At 40.3% G+C, this 25,902-nt stretch overlaps 1 protein-coding gene across 7 annotated transcripts in view; it reads left to right on the forward strand.

The window, feature by feature from the left end:
* GABRA6 (gamma-aminobutyric acid type A receptor subunit alpha6) overlaps positions 1–21,371 on the forward strand; it is a 31,487-nt gene extending 10,116 nt beyond the window's left edge. For 5 of the 7 annotated variants that reach the window (XM_073355909.2, XM_073355904.2, XM_073355906.2 and 2 more), the window contains 2 exons: positions 13,049–13,291; positions 19,594–21,371. In XM_073355909.2, coding sequence (XP_073212010.1) covers positions 13,049–13,291; positions 19,594–19,644 — 294 coding nt within the window. In that variant the 3' untranslated portion in view covers positions 19,645–21,371. Of the gene's footprint in view, positions 1–6,862; positions 7,022–13,048; positions 13,310–19,593 lie in introns of those variants that run through there. The other 2 variants (XM_078854029.1, XM_073355905.2) reach the window with 2 other exon arrangements.
* The last annotated feature ends 4,531 nt before the right edge of the window (positions 21,372–25,902 follow it).

The raw sequence follows: 25,902 nt of genomic DNA on the forward strand, positions 1-25,902 counted from the left end.
TAATAATAAGCGTCATATAGGAGGAGACAGCCGAAGTAGTGACCGCAAAACAATTGAACAATGTTAAAGTGATCTTAGTCTGGAACAGATTACATAACTGAGTCACATCCATGCAAATGTCAAGGAAGTTATTGCTCTAACATCAGATGGTGAAAGTAGTTCATTTTCAGTTGTGTGTATAAAGTGGAGATCTTCTTCGGTCATTCTGATTTGTATAAAGCAAGATAATTAAAGAAAAAAACAACATTAGACAAATGTGACACACAGATACTTTCTTTAAGCAATGCTATAAGTACTGTGATTCACGGAAATAATCCCTTGTATGTGGACTACATCATAGTAAGATTGCAGAATTTGTAGGGCACTGTTCAAAAAAGAGTGAGAGCATGCATTGGCTGGATGGTTATTGGATCACTGTAATATACATACCATAAGTGGGTCAACTGGGGGAAGGGGAATTAGCTTTTACATAAACTTGGCATCTGTTACTCGAATAAAGAGCTGTGTTGGTGGAAGCTTTGAGAAAGACACAGAGATACAGTTTTAAAGGAAGAGGGGTAAATATTCAGCACATGTGATAGACAGAAATGCTTTCTCTTATCAAAAGCAAGATATGTTAAATGGTTGAAAATTGGTTTTAAATATTTTCACTACCAAGTCTCCCTAAGTGATGATATGGCCCCCATTATCACCAACTTCAATTTATTTATATGCACAACACTAATCCAAGGTAAGTTAATACTGTATTATCATCATCTCCATTTGCAGATAGGGAACTGAGGCACATAATGATTAAGGGACTTGCCCAGGGTAATCCAGAAAGTGGGTAGCACAACTGAACCCAGTTCTCTTGAATACCAGTCCACTGCCTTAACCACAAAGCCATTCTTCTTCTCCATTTCAAATCTCAGAGTCCCTAGCTAAAACATTTCTATTTAAATGTGTTTTAAAACAGCTAAAACTGTAATAGGCTAGGTGTACCCAAAACCATTTAATGAGTAGTAGGGTCCATTTACTAACAAAGGTGTTGTTGTACAGCCTGTTGCTGTTCCCCACTGAAATAGAAAAGCAACATTTTCCTTAACATCAGTGGCAGAAGAACTGGGCTCATAAATCTCAGGGCTTGTCTAGAAAAACAGTTAGTGTGTGGCAAGCTGGGGTGCAAGTCTACAGTGCACTAGTATGCCGTTCCCTAGTGTGCTTTAATATACTCCTGTAAAGCAGAATAGATTAAAGTGTTCTACAGAACTTTTAATGCATGCTAGCAGGGTGTACACGGACAACTAGCATACTCTAGTTTATACTGCAGCTTGCCACACACTAACTAGACAAGCCCTCAGTGTATTTTAGTAAAGATTTGTTTTAGCATTGGGGAAAAAAATATGAGACTCCAGAAAAGACGGACAAAAAAAAAAAAGATTCTCATAAGATCTTTTGTCTTTCAGAAAAGTTTAAAGAAACCGTATCACACATTAACAACTCAGAAAATGAATGTTTTTTTTCCTGCCCAGATTGTGTAAAATGAGGTTAAAGAACCTCTGCAAAAAACTCAAGCAAGACTGACTTGGGCAAAGCTAGTAATGTGTGATAGAGTTTGCAGAAGTTTGCAATAATGGATAATGAAAAAGTAGATTTTCAATTTTGATGAAACTTGTAAATAAATATGCATAAAGTAAATCTAAATGTGCATGTAGAATATTTACATTTTTATTATTCTAAGAACCCTTAATAATAAGTTGCCTCACCAAAACTTACAATAAAAACAGATAATATATTTGTTAATGTTCAGATAAAATAATTTTTTTCAAATGTCATGACATTTGAGAAAGGCTCAGTTGTTATGACTGAAATATTATCATTTGACTGAGGACATTACATACCCTATGGGCTGTATATTGTAACAGCAAATTAATGCTACAAAGGAAAATGCTACAGATCTAAAGACTAGGAGCACTTTAAAAGATCCCTAGTCCTCTTTTTTTTCAAATATAGCTTTTTCACAGGAAATTACTCAGGCAAATATCAAAATACTAAGTTAAATAGATCACCTTGCATGACACAGTAAAAGAAAATATTAACAGAAAGCACATCACTGTATTAGAATAAGAACCCTAAACTGGAAAGATATTTCGGGTCTGAATCCCTGAATAATGAATCAATGCTGTTCATCATTTGTTCCCATTTAAAGATATAGAATACTATATATATAGAATACTAAAGAAAATATAATATGGTCTGTAGAGGGTCCATTATAGATAAACAATGAAATTAATTCAGAAAGGACAGAAGGAGGAGAAAAGAACAATGTGATAATGGTCCATAAAGTCCTGTGTTCTTGGAGAAGACAAAAATGTAATTTTACACAATTTAGAGTCCAAATACATTAGGCAGAGACATCAAATTATATCCAGTAAAACACTTACGTAAGTACTGCAATGATTAAAATTCTGAGATCCCAGAAGAAAAAAATTATATTAGAAGATCCAACTCCTCTTCATAGGTAGACAAACATTTGCCTCATTTTTTTTTAAGACACTGATACATACAGTGGAACTTGAATAAGATAATGTGGCTCATGGAGGCCTGGCAGGAAAACTTGCCCAATGGAATTTCTATTTGCTGTTCCCAGAAGTAGCAGTGAGGAGGCCCCCCCACAGCACTGATTGCCAAAGGCATCATGAGCCTGATCCTGCAAGGTGCCTTAGCTCCCACAGAACAGAGAGTTTAGCAGAACTCTTCTATTTTTAACTCAAGAGTCTCTAGTGAAAAGAACATTACATTCATGTTGCAATTGTTCAATCAAATACCAAAATCCAGTCAGCACTTTCATTATTCTCAGCCTCTTCATCAGTTCTCAAAGTCCTCATCTTGGGTTTCAGAAATGTGCAATCCAGGGTTTTGGGTGTGATTTTCCTCACTCTTATAGTGAAGTTAGAATGGTGCAAAATCTGTATAAGGGAGAGGAGCTACAGAGCCATTACCTTTCACAGAGGAACTACCCTATTTTTGAGCTCTAGTGCAGATCACAGAGGTGTTTCAGCTTCCCCAAAACAGGGCCCATATTCAGCCAATTTATCTTCACACTGAAGCGATTTCAGCAAGTGACTTTTTTCAGTTTGCCCTCCTCTACATAGTCTGCTGTGGGGTGACTCTGCAACAGATGCTACAAAGCAAAGGCAGTGAGAGCCCGGCTGCTGAGGACATGGCTCCCCATAGCTGCTTTCCCAGTCACACCAGGGCTAGATTCTAGAAAGCTTGGTGGCTCCTACAGCTGCTGAAGAGATTTACATATTCTCCATACCACTGCAGCCCAATCTGAACACAGGCTAAAAGTCTGACCTTGAAGGAATCAATAAAGCAAACAAAGAAGTTTGAACTCTCACTCTGTAAAGTTTCCCTCTCAAGGGTTTAAATCACAAACAAGTGTAGAAGTAAGTACAATCAATACATTCCTTTTTTTTCACCGTTTTAACAATAAAAGCCAGCAAGTGAGTAGTAAAATACCTAAGAAACACAGTCTACAAATATTTTCCTTAACAGAGCTATTTACAAGTCATACATGGCATCTAGAACTAGGAAAGAAGCAAAAACCAACCAAGCAAATAATATAAGCCCTATTCAAAAGTCTTCAAATTTTAAAAGGTTGCAAAGAGCAGTGCATAGACCTTCTCCCCAAGCCGAAATCCAGAGTTTGTATCTTTAGAGAGTCAGCAGTCACTTTTTATAGCTGTAGAATATTGTTCCAGTTCCACCCTGCTTGTTTGGCATAAGGATGTACCCATCTCCTCAGCAACAGGAAAGGGAAAACCAAGGGAAACCACAACAAGAATCAAGAGTTCTTATGAACTAGAAGAAGGAGATGTAGTAAGCACTTACAAAAGTGGCTTGTTTAGGACTGCAGCTGCTTGGCTCTGTCAGATTTAAAGGGCTGACCCCTATAAAGGCATGCTGGGAAAAAATTCTTGTAAGAAGACAGCCCTGGCTCAAGGGGAGTTAATAGGACCTAGAATGTCATTAAGGAGGGTATGTCTGTGTTTTGTATACTACTGCTAAATCACTCTCCTATTTGTCTTGTCTCTTTTTCCTTCTCTTTCTAGAATCCTGCCCCTTCTGTTTTTTATTCAGTTCTTATGCTTTGGTTCCTTACTTCTTATCTGATTCTAAGTCATATCATTGCTTTCTTTTACAGTTCCTTTTCTCTCTGATTTCTGCAAAGTCTATTTCTTCTTGTTCTAGATCCTTGTATAATATTGTTGCAGGACTTTCTGTCTTTTCTAAGATGTCCTCTGTGTGTCTCAGATTTTTTTTTAACAAGGCCCTGTGCTATTCTTCCTCAACAATGTTTTAAAGAGGAAATTTTTTCTCTAACCCCCCACCTTCCTAAGTAGCCACCAAGTTCATGTGATTAAAAAAAAACCCTTAATTAAAAATCTTCACGTTTTCTTATGCCCTCAGATCTTCTTGTCTACTTTTTTGTTCTGGTCTATTATTTCTCCCTCAAAGAAAAAAAAAAAAACCTTTCTTCCACTATAATGGTGGGTTTTCTTGTGTTTTTTGATGATTGCCAGGGGTTTAGTTTTATCAGTTGGGAGTTTGAGGAGAAATGTAGTGAGCAGTGTTTGTGTCAGAAGGAAGAGTGCTATCTGCCTTCTGTCTTTATTGAACTTACTCCTTAGACAGTGAAAGCTGATGGAGAATGTTAAGGTTGGGTTAGTTACTGAAGAGTCCAGGAGCAGAAAATATAAAAGGGTTGTGTCTGTGTTAGACTGGGAATCATTCAGTGCTACCAATACAATTTCATTAGTGGTAATAATGGGGTGAGTTACAGGGTAAATAAGACACCAGCATTTTTGCCAATATGTTCTCTAAGCCTGCCCCAACCAGGCTAAGTGAGATGGTGGTGTGTATGCCCCTGTCTACACAAACACTTCCACTGGTGGTATAGTAACGATGAGATAGTTGCACCCAAACGTTTCATTGTAGCAGACAAGACCTGAAAGAGAAGATCTAGTATTGATGAAAATTCAGAGTCATTTGAAAGCTTTAGTTGCTTGAATAGTTTTAAACCCAGCAAGTTAAAGTGGATTCAGAATACGTTCAATTTTTTACAGTTCCAAATCTAACTTTGTCTACTACAAAAATCATTCAAAATATATTAAAAGTGTCCCTCTCACCCTTTAAGATAGTTAATTTTGTTTAAATGCCTCTTTTATTCAAAATCTCTTACTAATATGTTATTACATAATGCTCCACCAAACCTCTAATCTAAAAATAGAGAAGGCACAGGGCCAAATTCTATTTTGTCATACTCAGTAGAGTTGCTGCAAACTTCCAATAAGTTCTTGGACTGTTAGATACAGTGGGCTGAATTCTGCTCTCAGTGAAGTGATAAAAACCCAGAGTGACTTCACTGGTTGCCAAGGAGTCACTATGAATTTCCCTCAGCTAGCTCAGAGCCGAATTTGGCTCATTGTATTTGTCAGCTGCAGGTGATCTCTGTGTGAAATACAAAACTGTGGGCATTCCACTCCAATATATGACAGCCACCAGCTGAGAATGCATCTGGACCCTGATGGAAGCCCATTTTTATTCTTACAGTAATTACATTTGCTTTTATAATTACAATTACAATTAGCATATCAGAAGCAAATTCAGTACCAATAGCATAGGAAAGCAGGGCAGCGTTTCGATTGTATTCCATTTAAAATGTGTGTGTTTTAAATATGAATCACATTGTTTGGTTCTTCACAGCTTTCTTTATTTAGTAGGCTCAGATTCTGAAAGTGTTGCATGGGTCCCTGGGTGCCTCACAGAACCCTCTGGCATCTCATTGACTTCAAGAGGGAACCAGGGTCCCCCAGTACAGAAAAGGACAGGGACCAAAGTCACTTGGTGTGCATGCCTGTTGTACAGTATCCAAGAGCTTTTGCAGCATGACAGTCACAGAGTTTAACAGGGATTATTTCCTATATAGAGCTGGTCAGAATTTTTGATGACATTTTGATAAACAAACAAAAACACTTTCCAATTCAATATTTTTGTGAAAGCTTTTTGCTGTTTGTTTTTTCAAACAGCTCTTTTTCCTAAGCCACAAAGTGATATGGCTCAGACAGCAGAGGATTCTTATTCTGTCTTTAAGCAACATTCCTCAAGTGTAGAGGAGCCTGATGTCTTTCCAGTAGAAAGGATTTAGTTCCCTGTGATTACATCAATCAGAATATATTGGACATGTTTAATGAGTATCCTGATGTGGCTGAAAGGAGAGGGCAAGTAACTGATTATCATTTGTATCCACATGTCTTCAATGTTTCCTAGAGCTACAGAGCTGGGCAATAGGGATGGGAGAGAGAAGAGACAGCTGAAATCAAACACAAATATATTTTAAATGTCTTGCATTTCAAGATATGAGGGTTTTCCCCCACTAGCATTTACACATTTTTGCACAGTATTGCAGTCTGATCTCAGTAGTCACAGCAGCACATCTTAAAATAGGACAAAACAAATATGATTGCACAGGAATGAAGGAATATCAGTTGTTTTTGTATAAAAGCTGCAAAGATTGCACAAAGTAAGTGGAGAGACTGCCTTCTGCTCACAGTTCCACAGGGGCCATTTCAGAATTATTCCATTTAAATTGCTGGAATCTGGAATCACCAGTGTATCTAAGAGCAAAATGTGGCTTTAATCATTTAACATAAATAACATAAAATAAATATATTTTGTCAGAGGCTCTGCAGTGTCAATCTGCATTTTGATGTGTCGTATCATGGAACTGCATTGATATAGCAAGATCGTAAATCTTTAAAAGAGCCTTTTTTTACCTGCTGAGATGTGATGTTGGAGTTCTGTGTTTCTTCTGCAGATGTTAATAGTGTTAGTAACAGCTGTGGACCCAACTATGCCAATTCCTTACCTGTTTTACATGTTGGTGATGGAATCAACAGATGTTGGGAGCAATGTAGAACTTTGGAGAGAAGGTTATTAAATCGAGGGCCAGACAGTGAACCTCTTATACTGACTGGTAAGCAGTTACTCAAAAGGTTGGTCTTGTTGACTTCATTGGAACTACTCGTATGAGTAAGTGTTCACCAGTGTGAGTAAAGGCTCAGTAATCTGGCCCAATTTGGAAATAGATTTAATATTTTCAATGGTGTTTTGGTTTTAAATGTATATCTGTGTCACTGGGATCTAAAAGAGTGTCCTTAGAGTCCTTTTGCCATTAGGTCAACAAACAAAAATAAGAAAGAAAGCTTTATCAATTATTAATTATTATTATCTAAGTTTTATAGTGTCTAGGGTTCAGATCCTCAAAAACAGTCAGGTACCTAACACTTGTAATGGAAGTTAGGCTCTTGAATAATCTTTGAGGATTTCAGGCCACTAGTTAGTGATTTCATTTATATTGTGTAGCACTGGTAGGAATGTCAAATATTCATAGGAAGGAAAGGGGGAAAATAGTAGGAGATATGCTTTTTTCTTCTTTAATGCTTGTCCAGGCATATTGAGCTTTGGCACTAATTTCATTTTTATTCCAGTGTGATGACAGCAAAATTCTATATCCTTAGCCTAGTAAATTATAAAGGAAATAAGAACCATCACATTTTTCTATCTGAAAGTTTAGAGTTTATTGCCATTATTTTCTTTTCACTTCACTGTACTGACAGGAAAAGTACATAATCTTAAGTGAGCAAAGAAGACAGCAATAAGAACAAGTACGAATTGTTTTAAAGTTTGTTGTATCCAGGCACATACATAAGATGCTCATTTTAGTGCCATGCTACAAGCTGCACTGACAGCAAAATCACATATCCGCAGTAGAAAGGAAGGCAGATTCATAGATAATTTCAAAGTGATTTTTAATTAAAAATATCCAGAGAAAAGTATACACACAAAATTAATAATACGCACACAGCATTCTTGTAAAAACAGAGAAGGCTGGAACACAGAATTGCATACATTCCAAAGCGGTATTTGCTTTATCTTTTCTAACTGGAGGTAAGGGCCTGATCCTGCAATTTGCTGAGAGCCTCCTGAGTTGTGCCAAGAAAACCCTAGCAAAGTCAATGAGAACTGAGGGAGATCAGTATCTGGATGGAATAGACTCGTGGCTGCTTTGTGGGCATCCAAAGAGTATAAATTAGTTTAGTTGTATGACCTTAGTTAGTCCTAGACTGCACCTTACTACTCTATGCCATACAGCACCTCCTGTTTAGTTTTGAGTCATTGTGCAAAGGTCCACACGCATGGGTCAGACTGCAGGCATGGGGCAATGTTTTTCATTGTGCTGCAACATCACAAATCTGCACTGCCAGCAAAGAGGCCATGTAAAGAAGCCAGTTTCTTTTGCAATTTGTCAACTCAGCTAACAGTGTTTGAGATTTTGTCTTAGGTGCGCTGGACAAGTTTGCTTTATTCTAGTCCATAAAATCAGGGATTAACATAGCTTGCTAGTTGTAATAGTTCATATATTTTCTGTTTAGTGTTTTGGGCAAATTTCACCACTGCACCCTAAGCTCAATGCTCCTTGTCAAAGAAAACTCTCAAAAGGGAAAATCCAAATAGAGAAAATTAATAACTGCAGCAACTACTCAGAGCTTAGCTGTCACAGAACCCCATCCCCCCACACAAACTTTATCAATTTAATTTGAATGAGAGCCACAGGTTGTTGCCTCCTCTTGCTGCTCTTCCTTTGGCCAGGGTCTCTGGGTAGTCTTCATTGGTAGCTGAGAAAAAGTTGTATTATAAACTGGAGAATAATTTACAATGATAGTGTTGGTAAAGACAGTCCATTGCAACACATCAGACCAAGTCCTAGGCTTCTATCTGCCCCTTTTGCATTGCTTAAGTAGCAAACAGGAATCTTTAATTTGGTTTAAGCAGCTATTTGAGGTTTCCCCTCCAGAGAGTTATACCAGCTCTACCTCATGTTCCTCAGTGTGTGGGGGATGTCCAAGGAACCGGCCATTAACTGCTGGAGCAATAATGTTTCCTGGCTGCTGGAATAGGCCACTGAGGTGTAACTTAAAGCAATCGGATGCTCCTTTTAATTGCTCCAGTTGCCATCCAGCCACTGCCTAGGTCCAGGGTTGGGAGCATAAAACTATCTTGTCTCTCTCCTTTTATGTCTTCTGCTGAGCACAGCTCAACAGGACCCAAGAATTGGGACTAATTAATATATTCCACCTTGAATCTGTGATCAAGGATTCTGTGAATGCAATGCTAAATGAAGATATACAGGTGGGCCCTTGAAAGTAAGGGAGAAGTTAAAATAAAAGGAATCTCCTGTATTTTGTGGTGGCAAAAATCCCCCAATTGTATCATCATCTGATGTGAAGAGCATGTTCTTTCATGGCATGTAGGGACAGCGGTGCTGGAACAATTTGTATAGTGGGGGTACTGAGAGCCATTGAATCAAACTGTAAACCCTATATATGATGGAAACCACTTCAAGCCAGGGGGATGTGGCAGCAACCCTGCCCCCCCCGCCCTCGTTCCAGCACCTATGGTTAGGGATACTCATTTCTTAAAATTTGTGCTATACTAAATAAAGAACTGGCCACACCATGCTCTGGGAATACTTCACTCTTAAAAATACACCCTCCAATAAACAACCTCCGGCAAGTACCTGCAGATAACCCAGCCTTGTAGCAATGTAAATATAACAAAGATTTAATAAACCCATTGACAAAATCACCACCTTCCCTCCCCTCAACCAACTCCTTATACAAAGGGATTTCCTATCTTTGCATTAACAAGGGAGGAATAGAAGGAAAGTTAGTGTACCTTCTGCCAAAGCATCATCAGCAAACAGTGGGCCTATTTTTCTTTTCACTATGGATGTCTACACACCCTGGGGGAGCGAGCTTCCCAGCCTGGGTTGACAGACTGGGGCTAGCAGGACTTGGCTAGTACTCTAGAAACAGCGGTTTGAAGTTGCAGCTTGGGCTGGAACTTTGGCTCTGAAGCCTAGGAATTGGGATGGGCTTTGGAGCCTAAGCAGCAGCCCTGAGCAGCAACTTCAAAGCAGTGTCCACACAGTTATTTTTAGAACACTCTTGTGAGCCCCACTAGCCTAAGTCTGTTTACCTGGGCTGTGTAGATATACCCATTTCGACCAGCTAGACACCATGGTACCTCCACGACTTCAGTGTACTGAATCCTGATTTATACCAGTGTAATTCAAGGCAGAATTTGGTCTGATCTATATATGTCAGAATGCTGTTTATTGACAAGTGATATGATGAAATAACAAACACTTTTTAAAAAGAATTCTCCTGCACTGGGGAAAGACTAAAGCTAAGACAAACCACATTGTGTGTCTAGCAACATTGCAGTTTCGAAAGCAGGGCAGAAAAGCAGAATGGGATAGTGACTCTGAGCGAAAGTAATAGCTCAGGCTCAAACAGTCAGTCTGTTTAGAGAGAAGGATTATTATGATTAGTGCCAGTGCACATGGATAACCCTCTTTCTTTTTCTGTGACACATCTGTGGATGATCCCCCCTTCAAACCTGTGTGCTGCTTGCAGTGTAACTGGAAAATACAAAAATCAAACATCTGTGTTCCAGATAGACATAGCCCCACAGTATGTATGCCACTGATAATCCATCTGCAAAACATGTTACTCTTCAGTTACTTGACATAGTGTGGGCAGGGGGCTTGGGATTCAGGAAAGAAACGGGGGCGGGGGGGGGGTAGAAACAGAGAGAGAGAGAGAAAAAAAGCATTATCTATTGTGCAAATAGAAGCTTATTTTTCCCCACTGCCTTCTGTTTGTCTTTTTAGACCAAATTCTGCAGGAGGATACACATGCACAACTTCCATCGATTTTTAATGGGAAATCAGCATGTGCATCCATGAGCAGAATCTGGCCTTTGTGAGAAGTGTGCGGTTCTCTTTCATACTCTAGCAGTGATACGGAATACTAAGAAGATAATTCTTTTACATCCCTTTTGTTTAGCAAACATAAGACATATTGTCAATACCAGGTTATCTGGTTATCCGTAAGTGCATGATATTAACTATAGATTACCATCGAATAGAATAACTGTTTCAACATATGCTCATCTCTTAATATGCTAAAGGCCCAATCCTGCAGCTTCTGCATTGAAATGAAGTCCAATGCATAGTGCAGCTGAAGAATCAAGCCATAAAACTTCTACAATAAGACACTGGGATGTTCTTAAATGAATGATTGTCATAAAAATAAATGTCCAAATAACGAATTTTGCAGAGTTTTGTCACCAAAATTAGACAGCCAACAGCATTTTACTGTGCTACACAATGCAAATATAAAAACATAGAAATGGCCATATTGGGTCAGACAGTGGTCCATCTAGCGCAGTCTCCTGACTTCTGACAGTGGCCGGTGCCATATACTTCAGAGGGAATGAAAAGAACAGGGCAAGTGTTGTCCAGTCCCAGTTGCTGGCAGTTAGAAGACACCCAGATTATGGAGTTGCATCCCTGACCATCTTGGCTAATAACTATTGATGGGCCTATCCTCCATAAACTTATCTAATTCTCTTTTTAACCCAGTTATACTTTTAGCCTGCACAACATCCCCTGCCAAAGAGTGCTGCAGGCTGACTGTGCTTGGACTGTGCATTGTGTGAAGAAGTAATCTCACAACACTGTTTTACAATACAAGTATTCTTAATCTAATGATATTTAAATTGTTGAAGACTTCAGTCATCACTTTCAGTCATTCTGTTTCTGCAGAGGATGATGGAAAAAACTCTGTAGGTTTTCACTAATTCACATCCACAGAGATTATACTCAATTTAAGTGCCAATATTTTTATCCATAACCCTGAAACATAGGTTTTTGGGACACCTTCCTTCCTCAGTTTCTGTAAGCCTCAAGCCTAGCTATGATGATAGTAGACAGAACTGAGCAGTATCAGTGAATCCACTGGATTGTAAACTCTTTGGGGTATGGTCTGTCATTTGTTCTGTGTTTCTACAGCAACCAGCACAATAGGATTCTTGTCTATGACTAAGGCTCTTACTTGCTAAGGTAATATAAATAACAAATAACAGACTCACATGGTAGAAAAACTTCAGTGGCAGGAATTGAGAGAGAATTAAGATAGAACTGAGCATAGAATATCTCCTTGGTGGTTAAGGAGCCCCAGGAGAGTTCATCCATGCTTAATAAGCACAGTCAACCTGTTTTCAGTCTTTCTGAATCAAACAGGGTAGGAAAACATTTGACAATGAACTGGGCATTGTCTGGATCCTTTATAAGGAAGGCAAACACAGAATGCATCAGTGGGTCTGTCTGAATTTTATGGATTTCATGGCCTGGTTGGGTTCGGAAAGGGGTAGTTTGGCAAGGGGAACAATGGAAGAACAGATGTTAATGTCAGTGATCAGTGATGGCCAGTGCTATTCTGCAAATTATGAGAAACAGCAGGGTTTCATTTTTATTAAACATAGATTATGCTATAAAAAAGTGGCAGTTCTAAAAAAAAATCCTACTTTTAGAGAAAATGTCTGTCCTCAGCCATCTGTATACAACTTCTGTTGGAACCAATGGGATTTGTGTGCGCATATCTGAGGGTAGAATTTGGCCTTATAAGCTGAGGCACTGACGTAGAAGAGAAGTATTTATGTCTATTTAATCTCTTTTCTTCTGTGTTCTCTCATCTGTCTTTTCTCTCTGGTTTCTCTTCTGATCAATTGTCTTTCCCTCACCCAACCCCCATATATAATAATGGTAGCACAACATTATACGTAGAACCTTTTTCTGCTATCAGCTTCTATCAAAGCTCTGAGCCAAATATTGCCTGAGATATCTGCATGTATCTTTCATGTCATGAGAGTGGTGCACAAATATACACCTGTGGACTGACTCTGGCTATTAGCATGTCTATGTGTATTATTTTTGTGACTACTTTAAACTGTGCAAAGAGGAATACAAAAAAAAAACCCTCAGAAAACCAAGAAGAAAGGCAGGAGGAAGCCTAATTTCAGTATGTTGAAAGAAACTGCAACTATGTGTCTCAAATCTCACAGCTGAGAATCTGGTAATGTTTTCTCCCTACAGCATTCTGACTCCAATTGCAACCTGAAGAAGCGAATGAACTCCACAACCTCTCAGATGGACCAGTCTCCTGAAGCCAGCATAATATCCAATAGTGCATCTCAAAGTCAACCGATATCTATTCCCCCACCAGCACTCGGAGGCACTAGTAAAATAGACCAATATTCCAGGATCCTCTTTCCAGTGGCATTTGCAGGATTCAACCTGGTATATTGGGTTGTTTATCTTTCAAAGGATACTATGGAAGTGAGTACTAGCATTTAATTGCATTCAACTGTTACAGAATGGAAGTATGCTTTGGGGGCCAGCATTCTTTTTAATTCAGCCTTGGAACTTCAGTTACTCAGTTCTTTGCAGCATAGAAATTTTTAATAATACATATTAGCAGCCAGTGAGAATGGTGTGTTGAAGACAAGGAAGTAATATTATTCATAGGGGAGAAATTAAAACCTTTTCTTTCAACATACTTTGAGCAGGTTGGGAGCAGTTGTCTAAGATTGTATTCCTAGCAAAAATATATATATAATTTTATTTCTTTCATCACTTAATCTTGCTAGGTGTGACAGGGAATGGCATAGTATTTGTTGAAGCAGTGCAATGAAGGAGATAAGAACCCTAATATAGCCTATGATTGTCTTAAGATGATGAGTTTATTTTGCATGGTCTCTTAAAAAAAAAGGAAAGTTTAAGATGCATTCTAAACATTAAACAGTAGGGGGAAAATGGCTGCACTTGCATTGTACACTCTCTAAATATTGTTCCATCATTAATTTATATCTATATCTATCTACCTATCTATATATAAAAACCCTGGTGCATCTTTTTACCTCAATAAAGTTTGAATACACACAGGCACATACTCCCACCCCTCCACACCCCGTCCCCCTTTGCATAACTCTGTTTAAAAGATTTAGTCTTATCTGCATTAAATGGCACAATGTCTTGTCCTTCGTATTCCCAGCCTCATTCCTAGGTGGCATGGAAAAGATGCATATGATGCAAATTAAATGCTTCTGGGATAATCTGTCAATGATTAGTTTATCATTTCCAGACAGTCATTAAAACCCTAAATCTTTCTTCTAGTAGCTTAAATTCTCCTTTGAATTTACTCTCTTTCACCTAAATGCAGCAGATGGGACAAAAGAATGATACAAACCATGAGGTGTTTACTTTGTTGCCATGTTGTCTTTGAACACCTAATACATTCCACTGGATGTTATGAATATACTCTGCTCTGTGTGTGAGAGTTACAGAGAGAATGGCCACATTTGGACAATACTGAATACACAACAGAGAGCGAAAACATATATACTTCTCTCTCTCTTTCTCTCACACACACACACACCAATCAGAAATATTCAGGTTCCCCTAAAACAAATATATAAAATACATAATTACATGAACTGGTAGTATGAGAGTTTGGGGGGCAGATCCTCAGCTATTGCAAACTGGTATAAACTCCACTGACTTTACTGGAGCTGTTCTGATTTGTACCAGATGAGGATCTCGCTCTGAAATTCTAAACTGAGGTATGGAAAATGAAAGACTATTGTTGTTTTCCCACAGTAGCTATGGAAAATTTAAGTTGAACCAGGTATATTACCATAAATATTAACCCTAGACTTTTCAAAGGCATCTCAAATTGTGCTGACTGCAATAATTTTTCATGTGTCACTTTTAAATGCTCCCAAAAAGGCACACACAACTGAGAAATTCTTTTCAATACTAGCCTTATAGTATGGCAAAAATCCTAAAGCAGAACTACAAAAAGGGAGACTATTGACACTTAGTGTTTCAGTATTTTTCAGACACCTCTCTGTAAATTACATTTTGCTTTTCGTTTACTCATGTGTGAAGAATAATGGCTTTGATATTCATTGTTAGAATTATAATCTACTATACCATCTCACTAACTTGTCATTATTGCTTCAAATGCCTGTAGTCGTTTTGCTATATTAATCTTTTCTACTCAAGGCATAAGTGAATTCTGCAAAGCCCAGGCCATATAAACAGGCCAATTCAACTCAATTGCAGGATTAGGCCCAAAGTTACTAAACAGGGATACGCTACTGAAATAAATTGATTTAACAAATTGAATCCTGCCACAATATCTTTGAACGTCATTAATATTTTTCACACCCTCGCTACATTGGACCAGTGTATAACTTGCATAAGAAGTCAATGGAGATTAGTCAGTAGACTTGCATCTACTTTACGGAAGTGGCACATTCAGTCCATAGAGCCTTTCTTTTCCAAAAAAAGAAGCAAACTATGCACATTTTGATATAACAATCCAGTTTTATTAGATTTTTTAAAATCAGTTATTTATGACATCTTTTAAAAAAAATAAATACCTTAATATTATCCAAATATCCATTTCATGTGCAAACACTCTGGCACATTCTGTATAGTAATATTATCAGGGACTAGTGACCCCAGTCATGAATGTGCTTAAATGCTTTGCAGAACCAGTGAATAGTTTCACTAATCATAGAGCAAAGTTACACACGTTTAAATGCTTTGCAGGATTAGGGCCGACAGGAGATCTAGATCACTGTAATATGGACCTTATGAAGTTATAGTTTTAATTATTTATCACTTGGGCTTCACAAATTAATAACAGCTTGCATGTGTGTTTGCATTTTTTTAAAAATAAATCCACTTTGTACAGTCAGATCTCATAATCTAAGCAAGGGTAGTCTGGATAAGTAGTTGAATGGGAGACCTTTAAGGAAATCATACAATAGGTGTTGCAATAAGTGGTGTTGTTGTTTCTGAAAATGGTACTTTTACCCCTTTAGTCTGTAGTCAGTCAAGATTGCTCCAGTATGTTTTATGGGGGAGAGTGTGGGGCTAGAACTACTGGGTCAGATCCTCAGCTGATTTAAACTGGGTGTAGCTCCATTGAGCAAGGTCAACGGAATGATGCTACTTTGTACTAGCTGAGAAACTGACCAACCATTTTTTAGATGAGACTTAACAACGAGCTCTGGTTCACTTGTAATAAAGACCCATGGCACTTTTTGTAAGTGCAGGTGTGTTAACACAGATGTCTTGGTTGTTTTCCAATTCAGATCATTATATAGTCTGCCCAAATTCTTTTTTTTATTTCAGTAGGCTACAGTATTCTTCTTTACCTCATGACCTGGAGTCAGACCCTCATCTGGAGTGAATCCGCATAGTTACACTGAAGTCAGTGGAGCCATGCTGATTTACACCAGCTGAAGATCTGTCCCCTAGACTTTTGGGAAGCATTGCTGTGCACTATCAAATAGTTACTGCTTATTGCCCAAATCATAAGTGGCTGCATTTTAGCGGTGAATGAAGTGATCCCTGTATAGTTTGCATGGTGTGTCAGTTAATAAAATTTGTAAAGCACTTCGGGATTCATAATGAGGTGCAGTGCTTTATAAATGTTAAATCATTATCATTAAATAATTTTCTTATTAGAGAACAGTATAATTCTGGAAAACGCAATTAAAAAGGAAAAAATAAAAATATTAAATGCACAAATGCAATAATTAGATTTTTGTATATTGAAAGAAGTGCCTTCCCATGTTTACGTATTCTGAATGTTGTTTATATATGCAGAACAATAGAAAATACTACAAGGGAAAAATATACTATAAATACAAACAAAGTGATCAAGGGAAAAATGTTGTCCTAATGTATACATAAATCATATCAACTTCAACAAGCTAAAAACTGTAACTGAGCATTTATGCCCATTGGTCACAGAATGCCACAGGATAAATTTATGGTTCCTTTATACCAATCCATCTGTTCAAGGCAGCGATATACCAGTGGATCCAAGCATTGGAGGATTTCTCCTAGAGAGAGGAATCCATTGATGGCAGAGTGCTGACACAGCAGGTCCTATGTTGTACAGTCCTCCTAAAATCTGGATTATGGCGCATGGCTGGGGAAAGTTGGTGCACTGGGACGTTACTGAATCCAGCTGAACTCTGGGTGCTTGAACAGACCCTGGCAGCCTTCCAAGCTGGTTTGTTTTATGCAGTTGATAATTCATGACATCAGGAATGGGGGTTGCATAAATGGTGTAATGCCAGACCCTCTCCCCCTTACTGGTCCTGTGCCAAGTACAACTCAGCTGGATCAGAGAATTTCACAAATAAGTTTAGCAAATTTTTTGTAAAATTGCTAGTTTGATCTATGTTGGGGGTCCCCTGAGACCTCTTCCACACGGTTACCAAAGAAGTCATTTTGACTCCAGTCTCATCACTCAGGCTCCTTTATTTTGCATACATCAAAGCTATGCTGAGTTGATCAGATTCAAGTATAGGGGGTGGGTATAGGCAAAAGTTTTCCTTACATACATCTTTGCCAACACTAGCATTCTTAACAATACAGTGCATCACACGCTTCCGGATTGGTTTGGTTACTCTGCAGGAATCAATCCCAGTACAGCATGCTTTGTCCACACATTGTGCACGCACGACCTACTTTTTACCTCATCTTACATTTCAGGCTTATCTTGTCTGTTGTAAATGGTACCCTGAAATTCCCCCTTATCTCAGCTAATGCAGACATCCTGTCTCTAGCCAACTGATCAATTTACCTCGCCCATCATGCTCACTAAGAAATGAGGCAAATAACTTACTTATGCCCAGGCCTACATTACATTTAAGTAAAATGACAGAACCCTCTGAAATGAAAGAAAAGCAAATGCAAGTTAAAACAAGATGATTTGGGGAAGTTTTTGTTCATGAAGAAAATAGGGTAAAGAGAAATGATTCACATCTTGGCTAGATCATGAGTGAAAATGAGTTTTCTTTGTCCTTAAATAGCAATTATCCATATCATAAAACCACTACACAGTTTGGTATTTTTGACACACTTGGACATTATTGCTCAACACCTGTTCAGGGCTGGAGTAGCAGTGGTGTTGCAGGGCCACAGTTGTATCAGCAGAGTTGTGAAATGAAGCTAACACAATGTTCTGCCTGCTGTTTGCTTGGCTTTACAGTTAGTGATTTTAGAATCACACTGATTTTTTCCTCTCATGCAATTCGTAACAGGAAAATTGAAGTGTTTGTAATGTTTTATATAAAAAAATCCTGAAACCACAGATGTCAGTTTCTAGACCAAAATGAATTTTGGTAGCCATGTTATAAGCCTCTGCAAAGATAGCATTTCAGTTATAAATCTGACAGATGTTTAACTGCAGCAGCATGGATGTACCATTTATAATGTGAAAAATCAAAGCATTAAAACTACTACTTTAAGAGGACTTATTTCCTTTCTATATAAGGTCAATTTGTAATTAATTTAGCTGCAAAATATCAGAATATAACTTTCTCATCATACCTACATGACACTGGAATACTGCCAACTGTATTTGCATGCACACACTCATCCGCTGAGTACAGTGGCAGGCAGCATTCCAAAACCACCAGGACAGACAAGTCAGATACAGGGATTTATGAGTGGAGAATCTAACAAATTTGAAAAAAAATATTGGTTGCTTCAGCAAAAGCTGCCCTAGTCCTGAAATAATCCTAACTATTGGAAATAATATGCGAGGGATAATAAATTCCCCCAAATAAACTTTGTTCACGCAGTTCTATATGAGACATACTGTCCAAAACCAAAGTGCAATTAATAATGTATGAGAAAGATAGCCATTGCCATTAAAAATTTGGACTAGTGGTCCATTTGCTCCAGTGTCCAGTCTCTGACATTGGCTGGCTGCTTCAGAGGAAGGTGCAAGAAGCCCTGCAGTGGGCAGTTATGGGAACATCTGCCCCAAAGGAATCTTTCTCCATCTTTCACAATCAGTAAGAGTCTGATTTATGACCTGAAGAATGAGGATTTATATCCCTTCCCAAATTGTGGTGGGTTTTTTTTTTTAACCTCCATATTGTAACTCTGGCTGTTTTTGTTATGCGCATACCTGGAGATGAGCATGGTGGGGTAGAGGAAGGAAGCTTTGTAGGGGCTTAAAGGCAAAGATGTAGAGTTGGAATGTGATGCAGAAACTCCACGGAGATGTGAGTGAGGAATTGATTTTAGGAGCAGCAGAGTGGATAGACCAGCAGAAAGAAGTGTGAGAACTGGAAAGGCGTTTAACATAAGAACGGCCATACTGGGTCAGATCTACGGTCCATCTAGCCCAGTATCGTGTCTTCTGACAGTAGCCACTGCCAGGTGCCCCAGAGGGAATGAACAGAACAGGTAATCATCAAGTGATCCATCCCCTGTTGCCCATTCCCATGTATAATATGTTAACATTCATAAAACCTCGCTGACCCTTGGAATGTATATAATATCATGCTTCATTTTAACCACTGGAAAATAAAATGAACTGCAAAAGAACTAACCAGAGTCATTAGCATGCATACTTAGAATTCAGCTTTGCTGATCCCAGTAGTGAACATTGTTTCTAATCCTGAGAAGATTCTTCCTTACAATATGTTGCTGGTTTAAGCCTGCTGAGGCAGCTGCGAATCAATAGCTAAGTTGTGTTGTTGATTGACTGCATTGTTGGCAGCACATGACTGAAATTTCCCTTGTATCTTTTCTTCCAGTTTTTTGAACCCACTGCAATGCATCTTCGGAATGACTACCAGCCCAACTGATATGTGCAACACCGCTTTGACAAATCACTGGCCGTCTTGTAGAGCTCAGTGACTTCAGAGGATGAGTGTCTATCTCTGCCTGCTGTAAATGTAAAATATCATGTCTTTATGTGGGACACCATCGGGAAATGTAGACTCTTGGCCGCTTGAAGGGACAGACTATCTAAGGTGTTGATTCAGAGTGCAAGCTCAAGTTCTTATTTTGTTAAATGGTTTAGGACTGGGTATTATACTTGTTCTAATTCTATTATGAATGTTTGAAGGTAAATCTTGAACCAAAATTGAGATTCCTTGTAACATCTCCCTTAAGTACTTTTAAGGGTACTAATGAAAACCTGATTCTGAGCTAGCGTGAGTAGGCTCTGCTCCATTGCAGTCAATAGGGCTGTTGTCAATTTACACCTAATATCTGTTGAGCTGTCCTGTCAAAGAGGGCGGAACCCTCTCTGGTTTTCATGATGAATGCTGCACATTTGTTTGTATCCTTGTTTTTATCATCTTGTTTAAATGTAAACTTTAAATGAAGATTCATACACTGTTGTAAAAAAAATCCAAAACCATATGCCAAGCAGAATGGAACAGGACATGTAAACCATTGCTTATGAATCTGATCTCGTAAATTAGGATATTGCACTTTATCTTGCCAATACACAGATAAGTACTACCAGCAAGTTTAGTGTCACTTTCATCCCCATTAGATTTGAAGGTATTTACAATTTGATTCACACTCCTGTAACAAAGAAAGGTCTAGTCTTTGTTGTAGTATTTATGTTACATATTTCTTTGCTTTCTGACATTTTATTATATACCCACCCTTCATCTCCATTACCCTTGTTATTTAAGAATGTAATTGGAGAGAACTTACCCCATGAAATAAAACCTGAGCCTTCTTTCTAGCAAGCCCAGTGGATACTGGTAGGCACTGAGAACAACATGCAGTAGAAATAAACTAAGAACTCCCACATTTATATTAAACTGTTGTTAAACTAAATGGAATTAAAATGAATGGGATTAGGTGCTGTTCATAGATCTAAGCATTGCAAAGGATTTCTTGTTTCATCTAAACCAAACCTCTTTATCACTAGTTAATATTCAGGGACTAGATTTTCAGCTCTTGTAAGTTCTCCATGCTTCACTGACTTCACTTGAGCTATGCCAATTTACACCATCTTAGGATCTGGCTTTAGTTGTCTACCTTCCCCCTATTTTAATAGGCATGTAGCTTCTCCTGGTCTGGCAACCAGACAGCTAACACTAGGTCAGATCCTTAGTTCAATTTCAGCCTCCACCTGTGTGTACTTTATGTGGGTGGAGTAAGTTTCATGCTCAGTACACTTGGGCTGATATAGTAATTGCAGCCGACACACAGAGATGTCATTATATGCAGTTTATTTTATTCCAGAGGCAACAGACTGGCATGTTTGAATGTACTTGTAAGTGTACTGAATTATTTCCCATTTGCTCTGAAACCAGAATTGTGAAAGCTTTCCCCATTTTTAGTCTCCATACAATATCTTCATTAAACACGGACCCCCCCAACTTTGTATTTTATAATTTGTAAATATATTTACTTGACAAAGAACAAACTGCATTTCAGGGGCCCAAAGGTTATTTGTATTTTAATGTGGATATTTGGCTTGTGTAACTGTAGTCATTTTTGCTTTACAAACACGTTTATATTAATAATACACACCCCTGTGAGTAATCTACCACAGGTTTCAAAATAATTTTGGACAGCCTTGTTTATAAAATATAAATGTATAAAGGTGAAGGGAAAGCTAAACTGGAATTGAAAAAAGCTTAATTTTGTATTTATCTTTGTTTTAGTTAAAATAACTCAATCTAAACATAAGCTGTGAAACAAATCCTTTCAAATGCCTTTGAAAAAATGTGCTTGACACCTACAGCTCCCCCTGATTACAGTGTTTTAATCTATAGGTTCATTCAATGAAACTTATCTAAACTTGGAAATAACATATTAGCGCCTTCACAACTGACGTTGAGCTCTCAGGTTTTGACCCATATATATTCTGTATAGTATGGGCCCAAATTCTGTTCATCTGACTTCAGTGGGATTTCTTTCTTACCTGTACAGGGTGAACAGCAGTTGCCTCTGTGTATCTGCTTGGACACTTGAGCATATGTAGCTCAAATTAAAAGAAATTAAGGGAAGTAGTTAATTTTCCCTTGCATTTTCTAAAGGAGGAACAATCCTGCTCATAATTACTACTACATGTACACTGCTTTTATAAGATGTGAATCATTGAAATAGGAATAGTAGGAACTAGACAGTGGTGCTGTAAGTAGTTCCACTCACCACTATTGCACCCCCTTGTCCTGGGGTGTGGGATGGCAGGTGCTCTCTGCCTCAGTTTACAAGGAGTAGCAACTGGTCCAGACGGGGGTGGTCTGTACTATAAGCTCAGCATACAATCCTTAAATGGTTAACTCATAACTGCGTAGAATCTGGCTATCCATTCTTTTAAATGGGCAAACAAAAATAAAAGACACACATGTGGCTGCAGTGCTATAAGCCAAGGACCACATTGGACCGAACCTGGCCTGGTTCTGAGTTAGCTCCTTCATCCCAGCACTACCCTCAAAGGAAGCAGGTAAGCCTTCTTAATTGGCCTGCTGGCTCCCTATTCACCCATATCACCTCCTGGTCCTTCTAGGCCAGGGGCGGGCAAACTTTTTGGCCTGAGGGCCGCATCGGGTTGCAAAAATTGTATGGAGGGCCGGTTAGGGGAGGCTGTGCCTCCCCAAACAGCCAGGCGTGGCCCAGCCCCTGCCACCTATCTGATCCTCCCAGCTTCTTGCCCCTGACAGTCCCCCTCAGGACTCCTGTCCCATCCACGCCCCTCTGCACCCTGTCCCCTGACCACCCCCGGAACCTCCACCCATGACTGCCCCCAGCTGCCCCATCCAACCCTTCCTCTCCTTCCTGACTGCTCCCCCAAGACCCCTGCCCCATCCAACCACCCCTTCTGCCTGTCCCCTTACTGCCCCCCACTGCCCCATCCAACCCCTCCTCTCCTTCCTGACTGCCCCCCCAGGGCCTCTGCCCCATCCAACCACTTCTCCCTGTCCCCTGACCGCCCCCTGCCGCCCCATCCAACCCCTCCTCTCCTTCCTGACTGCCCCCCAGGACCCGTGCCCCATCCAACCACCCCTTCTGCCTGTCCCCTGACTGCCCCCTGCCACCCCATCCAATCCCTCCTCTCCTTCCTGACTGCCCCCTGGGACCCCTGCCCCATCCAACCACCCCTTCTCCCTGTCACCTGACTGCCCCCCACTGCCCCATCCAACCCCCCCACACTGGTGGCTGGCAGCACGGCTGCACCAGGACAGGCAGCTGTGCCGCCCGGCTGAAGCCAGCCATGCACCGGGTCAGGCCGGGCTCTGCAGCTGCACTGCCCCAGGAGCTCGCAGCCCCACTGCCCAGAGCATTGCCCAGTGAGCTGAGGCTGCAGGGGAGGGGGAGCAGCAGGGGAGGGGCCAGGAGCTTAGGAGCCGGGCGGGAGGGTCCCAAGGGCCGGATGTGGCCTGTGGGCCGTAGTTTGCCCACCTCTGTTCTAGGCCTCTGGAGGACTACATCTCTCAGGTAGCACAGCTGAAGTGGGTTTTTTTTAAGCAGGGGTAGTCAGGAGACAGATGCTTCCAGCAGGGAGGCCAAGATGGCCTGAGACACCCCTGCACAGGCACTTTGAAAAGCTAGGGATGGGAACAGGTATATGCCTAACAGGATGCTCGGACCAGAAGACACAAGAATCTTCATGAATAATGAAGAAAGATCCTGGGTTTTCACAGCTTTCCTTAAGTCCTAATAAAAAGTGAGCTCCGATTTTGTACTACAGACTATTCAAGATGTGGATTTGAATTAATCCAAAATGTGGATTTGAATTAATGAATGGGAAGTCTGTAACCATGGTAAGTGGGGAGAAAGATGACTAAGAACAGAAAATGGGGCAGAATTATATTGTAGATACAGTGGAAAGCCCCTTACAATAGAGAGGTTACCTGTACCGTTGTAGGTGAATCATAGAATCATAGAATATCAGGGTTGGAAGGGACCCCAGAAGGTCATCTAGTCCAACCCCCTGCTCAAAGCAGGACCAATTCCCAGTTAAATCATCCCAGCCAGGGCTTTGTCAAGCCTGACCTTAAAAACCTCTAAGGAAGGAGATTCTACCACCTCCCTAGGTAACTCATTCCACTGTTTCACCACCCTCTTAGTGAAAAAGTTTTTCCTAATATCCAATCTAAACCTCCCCCACTGCAACTTGGGACCATTACTCCTCGTTCTGTCATCTGCTACCATTGAGAACAGTCTAGAGCCATCCTCTTTGGAACCCCCTTTTAGGTAGTTGAAAGCAGCTATCAAATCCCCCCTCATTCTTCTCTTCTGCAGGCTAAACAATCCCAGCTCCCTCAGCCTCTCCTCATAAGTCATGTGTTCCAGTCCCCTAATCATTTTTGTTGCCCTTTGCTGGACTCTCTCCAATTTATCCACATCCTTCTTGAAGTGTGGGGCCCAAAACTGGACACAGTACTCCAGATGAGGCCTCACCAATGTCGAATAGAGGGGAACGATCACGTCCCTCGATCTGCTCGCTATGCCCCTACTTATACATCCCAAAATGCCATTGGCCTTCTTGGCAACAAGGGCACACTGCTGACTCATATCCAGCTTCTCGTCCACTGTCACCCCTAGGTCCTTTTCCGCAGAACTGCTGCCTAGCCATTCGGTCCCTAGTCTGTAGCTGTGCATTGGGTTCTTCCGTCCTAAGTGCAGGACCCTGCACTTATCCTTATTGAACCTCATCAGATTCCTTTTGGCCCAATCTTCCAATTGGTCTAGGTCCTTCTGTATCCTATCCCTCCCCTCCAGCGTATCTACCACTCCTCCCAGTTTAGTATCATCCGCAAATTTGCTGAGAGTGCAATCCACACCATCCTCCAGATCATTTATGAAGATATTGAATAAAACCGGCCCCAGGACCGACCCTTGGGGCACTCCACTTGATACCGGCTGCCAACTAGACATGGAGCCATTGATCACTACCCGTTGAGCCCGACAATCTAGCCAGCTTTCTACCCACCTTATAGTGCATTCATCCAGCCCATACTTCCTTAACTTGGTGACAAGAATACTATGGGAGACCGCGTCAAAAGCTTTGCTAAAGTCAAGAAACAATACATCCACTGCTTTCCCTTCATCCACAGAACCAGTAATCTCATCATAGAAGGCGATTAGATTAGTCAGGCATGACCTTCCCTTGGTGAATCCATGCTGGCTGTTCCTGATCACTTTCCTCTCATGCAAGTGCTTCAGGATTGATTCTTTGAGGACCTGCTCCATGATTTTTCCAGGGACTGAGGTGAGGCTGACTGGCCTGTAGTTCCCAGGATCTTCCTTCTTCCCTTTTTTAAAGATTGGCACTACATTAGCCTTTTTCCAGTCATCCGGGACTTCCCCGGTTCGCCACGAGTTTTCAAAGATAATGGCCAGTGGCTCTGCAATCACAGCCGCCAATTCCTTCAGCACTCTCGGATGCAACTTGTCCGGCCCCATGGACTTGTGCACGTCTAGCTTTTCTAAATAGTCCCTAACCACCTCTATCTCCACAGAGGGCTGGCCATCTCTTCTGCATTTTGTGATGCCCAGCGCAGCAGTCTGGGAGCTGACCTTGTTAGTGAAAACAGAGGCAAAAAAAGCATTGAGTACATTAGCTTTTTCCACATCCTCTGTCATTAGGTTGCCTCCCTCATTCAGTAAGGGGCCCACACTTTCCTTGGCTTTCTTCTTGTTGCCAACATACCTGAAGAAACCCTTCTTGTTACTCTTGACATCTCTGGCTAGCTGCAGCTCCAGGTGCGATTTGGCCCTCCTGATAACATTCCTACATGCCCGAGCAATATTTTTATACTCTTCCCTGGTCATATGTCCAACCTTCCACTTCTTGTAAGCTTCTTTTTTATGTTTAAGATCCGCTAGGATTTCACCATTAAGCCAAGCTGGTCGCCTGCCATATTTACTATTCTTTCGACTCATCGGGATGGTTTGTCCCTGTAACCTCAACAGGGATTCCTTGAAATACAGCCAGCTCTCCTGGACTCCTTTCCCCTTCAAGTTAGTCCCCCAGGGGATCCTGGCCATCCGTTCCCTGAAGGAGTCGAAGTCTGCTTTCCTGAAGTCCAGGGTCCATATCCTGCTGTTACCTTTCTTCCCTGTGTCAGGATCCTGAACTCAACCAA

The sequence above is a fragment of the Lepidochelys kempii genome, chromosome 8, assembly GCF_965140285.1.
Source record: "Lepidochelys kempii isolate rLepKem1 chromosome 8, rLepKem1.hap1, whole genome shotgun sequence".
Lineage (NCBI taxonomy): Eukaryota > Metazoa > Chordata > Testudines > Cheloniidae > Lepidochelys > Lepidochelys kempii.